Source organism: Triticum urartu, chromosome 2A, assembly GCF_056163025.1.
Source record: "Triticum urartu cultivar PI428250 chromosome 2A, HENAU_Tu73, whole genome shotgun sequence".
Taxonomy (NCBI): Eukaryota; Viridiplantae; Streptophyta; class Magnoliopsida; order Poales; family Poaceae; genus Triticum; species Triticum urartu.
Genome location: NC_141874.1, coordinates 157207490 through 157216824, shown reverse-complemented (window position 1 = coordinate 157216824; position 9335 = coordinate 157207490). Strand labels below are relative to the sequence as shown.

General features: G+C 48.7%; 2 protein-coding genes across 2 annotated transcripts; one reads left to right on the top strand and one right to left on the bottom strand.

Moving 5' to 3' along the window:
- The first annotated feature begins 793 nt into the window (after positions 1-793).
- LOC147984366 (ethylene-responsive transcription factor ERF071-like) lies at positions 794-1330 on the top strand. Its single transcript, XM_087541069.1, has one exon. It carries the CDS (start codon positions 794-796, stop codon positions 1328-1330), a length of 537 nt encoding a protein of 178 aa, XP_087397195.1.
- A 1549-nt stretch (positions 1331-2879) lies between these two features.
- Positions 2880-7237, bottom strand: LOC125536491 (GDSL esterase/lipase ACHE). The gene is made up of 5 exons (XM_048699718.2): positions 6783-7237; positions 4123-4335; positions 3856-4025; positions 3503-3773; positions 2880-3397 (listed from the first exon to the last, which is right to left on the bottom strand). Exons 1-5 carry the CDS (start codon positions 7045-7047, stop codon positions 3129-3131), a joined length of 1188 nt encoding a protein of 395 aa, XP_048555675.1. The 5' UTR covers positions 7048-7237; the 3' UTR covers positions 2880-3128.
- Between the last annotated feature and the right edge of the window lie 2098 nt (positions 7238-9335).

Genomic DNA, 9335 nt, shown 5'->3' with positions numbered 1-9335 from the left:
CCGGTAATAATATCTACCAAACACTTATAGACTGTCTCAGCCTCTCAGGACAAGACACGTGCATTGTGTTGCCCTTCCCTGTGATGCATCCATGTTCCCGCTTTTCCTCAATCGCAAAATGAAGCTGGTACTGTCCAATAAATGATGTAGATGTAAAAATAACTAACTTTTACATTTTTAAGGCTTTAAAATCCATTTTCAACAGATGATGTAGATGTAAAAAATATTACATCCCTGAAGGAGATGTAAAATACAACACTCAAGATGCAAATATACACCTCCATCCACAGGAAATGCAAAATGGTTGGTCGCGCGTCAATCGCCAACCGCTGTTTTACTTTCTTTCCCCAACCTCATCTTCTTCCTCTCGTCTTCCCGCCGCATTACCGCCGCGCCCGCCCGCCCGCCGCACGACGCCAGATCCGCCCACTCCACCACCCCCACCGCCAGTTCCGCCGCGTTTCGCCCTCCGCCAGAAGCCACGAATCAGCCGTTTTTCCGCCGCCCTGCGGTCACCGCCCGATTCGTCGTCGCTGTCGTGTCTGCCATCGCCACAGCCAGCACCCGACCGCCAAGCACCCGCATAGCCACCACTGCACAGTCGCCCCGCCCGCATCCTCGCGAATCGGCCGTATTTGCCGTTCCACCACTGCCTCCCGGTTCTCGCCGCCACCATGTTCGCCGTCGCTGCAGCCAGCACTCGACCGCCAAGCACCACCCCGCCCGTAGGCCTGCAAATCAGCCGTATTTCGTTCGCCATCGCCTAGTTCGTCCACCACCACCCGCCGCCGCCATGCTGTCGAAGAAGCTCCCAAAGAGCAAGACGGGGTTCTTCGGCGTGCGGGTGAATCCGTCCGCCCACTTTGGCGTCGAATTCACCAACATCGACCGTCGCTTATGGATCGACACGTACCCCATGGCTGACAAGGCCGCTCGTGCCTACGACATGGCAGTGTGGCGTGCTGGGAGGCCGAAGACGGACCCGAACTTCCCAGAGATCGAGACTTGGGCAGATGCGGAGTTTCTCGTGCCAGAGGGCATTCAGATGGAGAAGATACCGAAGAAGAAGACAAAGAAGAGGCCAGCCATTATCGTTGGTCTTGGCGATAGCGACGAGGCGGCGATGGCGAGGTTCGCGCGGGAGCATCCGGAGTATGTCCAGGCCGACCAGGAGTTCTTTTGGAAGTGCGACGCCGAGCAGAAGAAGAAGGAGGAGGTGAAGAAGGAGGACGAGGCCGACCCCTCGACGGTGATCCGCGTCGAGTCGTCGGGGGAGGACGACAAGGGGTTCAAGGGGGGCTCCGATAAGGACGACTACGGGATGCCCTAGGACGATGAGTACTTTGGATTAGTTATATTAGTCATTTAATTATGTTTAAACTATGCATGAATTATGGTTGAACTATGTATTAATAAAGTAGTGGTTCAAGTTTCTAGTTTTTACCTCCCTACTTTGCATCATCTATTGGAGTTGCTCTTTTATATCTCCAATATACATCATCTGTTGGAGTTGCCTCAGTTTCCAAGACGTAAAATGCACTTTTTAAAGATGTAAAATTTTACATCTCCTGTTTTAGATCTCCAAATTAAGATGTAGATGAAAAATACCTAACTTTTGCATCTCCGAGGATCAAAAACACCTCTCCAACAGACGGTGTAGATGCAAAACAAATTACATCTCCGCGACGCTACAACACCTCGCGATGCAAATTTGCATCTCCAACTACAGGAGATGTAAAAAGAGCAGCCGCATGCCAACCGCCTGTCATTTCAGTTCTCCTCCCCCATCTTCATCCTCCCGCCACCCACCGCCGCCCCACCGCTCGGCCGCCGCCCAAATCAGCGCGCCGCCGCTGCCCCGCCGCGGATCCACCTCCGCCTCCCTGTCCGCCTCCGATTCCACCTAGTTTCGGCCGCCACCCGCCATCGTACGGCCCGAATCGGCCCGCCGCCGCTCCACTCCGCCCTGACCCCGCCGGGCTGCCCCGCTCCGCCCAAGCTCCACCCCGACCCCTTCCCCTCCAGCTCGACACCGCCGCCTCCGCCCCGACCATATCGCCTCTGCACCAGCTCCGTCGCGCACTACCTCGATCCCACCGCCTCCGCTCCGACACCGCCTCTATCCCGTCGTCTCCGCAGCGCCCCACACCGTCGCTGCACCGCACCGCCCTGCCCCGCCCCGCCCCGCCCCATCGTCGCCATGCCGTCGAGGAAGACCTCGAGGGGCAAAACGAGGGTTCTTCTACGTGAGGCCGAAGCCCTCCGGCAACTTCGGGGTGGAGTTCAGGGACGCCGGCCGCCGCTTTTGGCTAGGCACCTACCCCACCGTCCACGAGGCCGCGCGTGCCTATGACGTGGCGGTGTGGCGTGCCGGGAGACCGAAGAAGGACCTCAACTTCCCGGAGATCGAGACCAAGTCGGATGCGGAGTTGCTCGTGCCGAGGGGCATTCGCATGGAGGAGATCACAACAAAGAAGACGACGACGATGACGAAGAGGCCCGCCATGTCGTCAGTCCCGACGACAGCGACGAGGCGGCGATGGCGAGGTTCGCGCGTGAGCATCCGGGGTGTGTGCAGGCCGAGCAAGAGTTCTTCTCGAAGCACGTCGTCAAGGGGAAGGAGGAGGACGAGACCGCCCCCTTGACGGTGATCCCCATCGAGTCCTCGGAGGAGGAGGACGAGGGTTGTGACGACCCGTACAAGGATGAGTTCTGGGAGCAGTTCAAGAGCTCCGATGACGAGTAGTTTTATCTTCGGTGTAGTTCAAGTAGTAGTAGTTCGAACTAGTAGTGGTTGAGTTTGCTGTGCTTTTTATTAATTAGAATTATGTTTAATTATGTTTGAAATGAAATAATAGTTGAATTTGCTATGTTTGAAGTATAGGTTTCAAATGAAAGTAATTGAAGTATAGTTTTACATCTTCATTTGCAACTTCTATTGGAGTTGCTTTTTTACATCTCCAATATACATCTTTTGGTAGAGTTGACACCTTTGGAGATGCAAAAGACACTTTTCGAAGATGTAAATTTTTACATCTCCAAATTTGCATCTTCTGTCGGAGATGCTCTTACAGAGAAAGTAGCAGCAGCAGCGGCACGGCCCACCTGACCAACGACCCGCCTGCAGTTCACTGCCCTTTGCTCCGGCAAGCCTGCCTCAGGGGCATGGGCGGGTCTGAGAGCCCGCCGCCGACGATCTGATCAAAGACGAACTTGTTCGCCGCCTCGGTGAAGTGGACGCCGTCCCAGCTCACTCTCCTGGCCGGGTCGTCGCAGGATTTTCCCAGCACCACCCACTTCCCCTTCACCAGCACCTTCCCGCCACAACCAACCTTCGGGTCGAAGTTGTACGGGCCAGCGTCGTGCCCGCAGCAGGTGAGCAGAGGGTCGTCGAAGCCTGCAGACCAGAACGCCCAGCCTCAGATTTCTCCAGGACACTACGTACGCAAGCAGCAGCTACACGTATGCATTGTTCATCCAGCCATGGGCCATGGCGCATTACCTAGCTTGCTGGCTTGGCTGATCAGCTTGTACTTGGCGGCGTAGACATCGACGTAGGTGAACGCGGCGTCAGGGTAGGTTTTCCGAAGATGAGCCACTGTTTCCTTGAGCCTCTGGTTGAAGAGTTGTGCGACCTTGTTGTAGGTGACAGAGCAGCCAACATTGTCCTTGACCGCGGCGATGTCGGGCCGGCGAATGAGGGCGTAAGGCAGGCAGCCGATAGGCCCCGTGCTGTGGATCCAGAAGTTCCTTCCACCGAGCACATGCACGCTCTGCAGATCAATTCTTCAGTCAGTCAGTTGTCGAGCCAGCCTACTAGCTTGGTCATGTGATGGTGATCTTCATAAGACGTACCTGGATTATTGAGGTGAGCCTCTCCATGAGCTCAGGAATGAACGCTACGACTTGTTCACTCGTCATGTTCGCGAAGTAGCCCGCGGTGATGTCGTTTTGGCCGATGTCGAAGGTGTACAGCGCCTGGGAGAAGTACTCGGCCTTTGGCAGGAGCTCCCTGTAGATGCCACCTACATACATGGGAGTAAGATAAACAGAATGGATCTTCAGTTCTGTGTACTAAAACTTCGTACTAAGATAGGCCAAATTTGGTCTAGTTGTTACCACCTTTGTTGTTGTAAACGAACTGGCTTCTGTTGATGAACTGTTCGAATTCCCAGGACTGCACGTCCAAGGAGATGGGGCTGAACCCGGAGAGGAACAGGGATGTGTTCTGTCGGCTGATTGTCGAGCCGGCTGTCGCGAAATTGGCCCCCTGCGAGAAGTTGCTCCCTATTGAGTTGAGGTACGCACTTAGGTAAGGTATTCCCAGGTTTTCAGCTGCAGCATCAGCGGAAAAAAGATAAAGTAGATCATTAGCACATTGCAATGTGGCAATAGATTGTGATGAGTTCTAATTTCTGTTTCTACCCGTCCACTGAGCATTTCGCTTTTCTCAGCTAGCCTAAAAATAGCACCAAACACTGGCATGTTTTGCCTCCAACATTTCTTGTTTCTAGTGTCCTGGTTCTGAATTCTTTCAGACCAGTTTTGGCAACAAATAGCTCGATTTAGCCTTTTTGCTGAAAAATAGTCGTGCCATCGTCTTCCTAAAGCAACTTGTAGTGCAGGATCAAGCTAGTGGCCCATTGCCCTCCACTAAGAATATATTTAAAGCAAAGCATCCACACATGCTCTGACACTGCAGCAAAAATCTCTCCCGCCAATAATTAATGTACGGTGTCTCTTTATATAATACGATCACGCTGCTCACGTTTGTTCGTCGTTCCATTTTTCTAGCCACCTATCCAACCACCTCAAGCTTTCCTGACACTTAAGACCAGCCAAATTATTTATTTTTTCATACGACCTGTACTGGCCGGGTTCCACTATCAGAAGATAACGGAACATAAGTGATCTAGGTCTTACTTAGGAAAGTAGAATGCAAGGTCTCTAACTAGCCAACTAGGTGTCACCTAATGCTAACGCCAGCAGAAAGTAAAAATGAAGTGTTGCAGGATTATTAGTCTTGCACACTAGCCTTGTTTCTTGAGAAGCACAATAGCCCTCTTGGAATTACTTCTGAGTTATTTTGTTTGTTTGATTAAACAATATGAAAAACGTAAAATTCTAAGAGGTTTGAGTTGATGATAACTTTCTAGTATGAAATAGAGTGTAAATGGATCCTCGGGGAAAATTCCGACCTACGAATCTGGAAAACACGCATCGAAAAGATTTCAGTTCTGCCAAATTCTCTGGAACTGTCGTTAACCAAAGGAACAATTATTAAATCAAAGAGGCATTAACCTAACGTTTCTTTCTGTCCCTCTCAAATCAGCATCCCATTGTCAGAAAGGAAAACCAGCATCCCGAAAGCCAGAAGAGTACTGGTGCACGATAGTACTACTCTCCAGCTGCAACCCAACACAAAATCTTCCCGTGACGATGGCATGGCAGTGGCATCGTTCGAGTGATGTTCCGCACATGCAGCTGACTAGCCTTTCTGTTGGATTGCACAGGACGGTGTCGGTAGGCAGCTGACTGGCTGGCGATCGATGGCGTGCCGGGTCCCGGATGGGCGCATGGGCGTGGCATCATTGCCACGGCACGGGCGCTCGCACGCGCGTGGCGGCGGGGCCAAAGTGCAGCTTGCTTCGGCCATGCTCCGGCGGCGCGTAGTCCAAGGCCGCCGCTTTCCGGCGATGAACTGATGCCCGGCTGTGGCCGGACAACAACCGCAACTTATTCAAGGCAGGATGTGAAATGAAATGGGCTTTCAGATCTTCTTGAGCAACAAAAGGTGGTATGTAGGGTAGAAAAGTCTTGTTCTGCTTGGCCCTTTCAGGAGACATCCCTTCTTTTTTACTGTACTACTCTATACTATTCCAGGAGTACTTCCAGGATCCAACGGACTAGGCATGTACAATGCATAACCTCGCATGCCATGTATGATCGGATATGACGTAAAGTAGGTTCGGATAGGGAAGCGGGATCCTCTTCAGGAGGCAGGTGCTTGAAGAGAAAAAGTATGATCCGGTGACAAAAACTGAAAAGATTGGAGTGAAAATAGAGATGCATGTGTACTAGAGTCTTTATTTTCTATTTCTTAATGAGGACCACTAATGATAGCTTGCATTGGAAAGAAAAAATAAATATAGATGCCTCAAATTATTTTTTATCATGGGGCATATGTATCCATATGCCACCATTGTACATGCCCTCAGTAATGCACAACAGGGGTGACAGACTGACAGTGACACGAAGTCACAAAGTAACGCAAACAACATCCTACTCCAGCTCTTAGCATTTTATTACTCCAAGAGAAGTTGTTAATTAACTTTTTACAAGTTAATTTTACTGTACTCCTACAGGTTACTGCGTGTCTGCCAACTTTTATTCTCCTTCAGAACTCTTAGAAAGCGTATAACTACGCTGTAGTACTACGACGTTGGCTTTCAAAATTGCCTTCGCAGCTGCACCGCTACACATGGAACGAATTAAGGCTATATTTATTGGCTCCTGCAAGTGAAGGCGGTAGGTTTCGGCCTTATCAACCCGTGGGCCCTACGTGCAGCCGTGCAGAAGAACCGAGGGATAGATCGAACGGGTGAAAAGTAATAAGAAAAGTATCCTTGAAAAAGTAATAAGAAAAAAAAAATTCACAGTAGTAATACTACAGCGACTTTGAAGAGCTCCTGACAGTACTGAGAGTTTGAGACATTTTTTTTTGTTGCGAATACTGAGAGTTTGAGACTGAAGGCGCTCCCAGCGAGCGAAGACGTACGTACCGATGAAGTCGATGACGAGGCGGCCGTCGCAGTAGCGGCCGGCGGGCATGCCGAAGAAGGTCCTGCCGTTGGGCGGCGGCGCGGCGCCGAAGGCGGCCGACAGCCCGCCCGTGTCCGAGTTGGAGTCCCCGAAGTTGAACACGGCCGGGAAATGGCAGTCGGCGCCCGCGCCCGCGCCCGCGGAGACCTGCAGCAGCAAGAACAGCAGCGGCAGCAGCGCCGCGGTTCCGGCCGTGGCGGTGCGGCCAGAGGCACCGGACGTCATTCCGTGGGTCAGGTGAGTGTGGCCGCACTGAGGGACGGGGGTGAAGGACGAGTGCGCGCGGGCGGGGAGGACGGGGCGCCGGTTGCAGCGGGATGGTGGGGTTTTGAGGGGGTCGCGGGATGGGGGGATGGGTGGATCGGCGGATAGAGATGGGCGAGTGTGAGATGAGCACAAATGCGGGGCGCAGGATTTCGGGCCGATAGCGATAGGGGGCGTGGCGTGGTGGGGGTGAACGGTGCGATGACGGCGCCGATGCCCTCCCTGCCTTTGGAACGATGCGTCCGTGGCGTGCGCGCGGGCGGGCGGTGTTCCGTTGGACTTTGGTGGATCACGTTACGCAAAGTCCGCAAAAATAAATAAAAATGTTATTCTTATCTAAATGATAAATGTCACACGTGTGTCGCAAAGCAACATAGCTCAAAAGTCTTCATTATCATCCGTTTTGCCATATCAAAACAGATGACATTAAAGAAAATCTTTTTGGTTTTACGAATTAAAAATGTTTTATCTTCTAAATAAAAAATCTGATTAAAAATCCGTCTTCATTATTAAATCCGTCTTGACAAGATCTTTAAAACTAGATTCCAAGTTAATATTTTTAATGATTTTCTTTTTGCCAAAAGTTGCCATAAAGTTTACACTAAAGTTGCCATGACATGCTTCATCTAGTTTTTTATTCTAGATTTAAAGCTATCATTGTATTTCATCTATTTTTTAGGGCAAATTTTATTAATTGACCATGGAATTTTTTTAGTATTTAACCACGGCAAATTTAATTCATGGATCATGGCATTTTTTAGTAATTCAACATGGCAATTTCAGTTTATAGATCATGACAATTTTAGTATTTTGGCTATGTCAATTCTAGTATTTTGACCATGGCAAATTTTAGTGCATGTATCATGGGAAATTTAAGTAATTCACCATGGCAATTTTATTTTATGGTTCATGGCAAATTTAGTCATTGATCATGCATTTTTAAAGTAATTGACAACAGATTTCTTTTTAATTATGAACCATGTCAAAATTATTTAATGGATCATGAGAATTTTCTGGGATTCACCATGGTAAGTTTAGTTTCTTAATTCCCTTTTAATAATATGTCAAAATTTATATAAACGTAGAAGAAAGGGTAACTCAAACATATCATGGCAACTTCAATCTAAACACCATAGCAATTTATGTGCAATAGACATGGCAATTTTAAACCCAAAAAAAGCCGTCGGAACATATCGGTATGAGATATAATTTTGACTCGTCGCAACAGATTTAATGGTGAAAACGGATTTTCTATCGGATTTTTCATTTAAGAGATAAACATTTTTAAAAACTGAAAATCCAAAAAAATTCCTACATAAATGCATGCGGTGACGTGGCAATCCATTTGCTATAGAGACGTGCGATGCGCCTCCGTCTCTGCCACACGTGTGGCATCACTTCTTCTTCATCTATTTCTTCATTGGGCACTATTTCACCAGTGCCCATTAGCTTGATAGATTCCTCAGGAGGCATTTCATCTAGCACAGCAGGCAGGTGTTCTCTTTGTGAGTTGTTAGTTTCATCGAACCACACATCTACAGTTTGAACAACCTTGTTGCGATAGGTGTTGAAGACTCTGTAGGCATGCGAGTCATTTCCGTAACCAATCATAAAACCCTCATGTGCTTTCAGTGCAAATTTGGAATTGTGATGTGAATCTCTAATCCAACATTTAGCACCGAAGACTTTGAAATAACTTACAATGAGTTTTTGGTCAGTGAGGAGCTCATATGAAGTTTTCTTGAGGAATTTGTGAAGATATACCCGATTAATGATATGACAAGCAGTATCAATTGCTTTAGGCCACCATCGATGAGGTGTCTTGTATTCAACATGCATAGTGCGGGCCATCTCAATGAGTATCATGTTCTTGCGTACAACAATTTTATTCTGCTGAGTATAAGGAGCAGATAGTTCATGAGTAATACCAAGTTCGTCAAGATAGTCATCAAGGCCTGTGTTCTTGAACTCGGTGCCACTGTCGTTTCTGATATGCTTGATCTTAATGCCATAATTCTAAAAGAAATATGCCCTAGAGGCAATAATAAAGTTGTTATTTTTATATTTCCTCATTCATGATAAAGATTTATTATTCATGCTAGAATCGTATTGATCAGAAACCTAAATACATGAGTGAATACATAAACAAATACTGTGTCCCTAGTGAGCCTCTACTAGAGTAGCTCGTTGATCAAAGATGGTTAAGGTTTCCTAACCATGGACATGTGTTGTCATTTGATAACGGGATC

Coding starts and splice junctions, on each gene's coding strand:
- LOC147984366 (XM_087541069.1), top strand. CDS start 794: ATGCTGTCGAAGAAGCTCCCAAAGAGCAAGACGGGGTTCTTCGGCGTG.
- LOC125536491 (XM_048699718.2), bottom strand. CDS start 7,047: ATGACGTCCGGTGCCTCTGGCCGCACCGCCACGGCCGGAACCGCGGCG. Junction 4,026..4,122: donor GTTCGTTTACAACAACAAAG/GTGGTAACAACT, acceptor CCATGTATGTAG/GTGGCATCTACAGGGAGCTC. Junction 3,774..3,855: donor GGCTCACCTCAATAATCCAG/GTACGTCTTATG, acceptor ATTGATCTGCAG/AGCGTGCATGTGCTCGGTGG.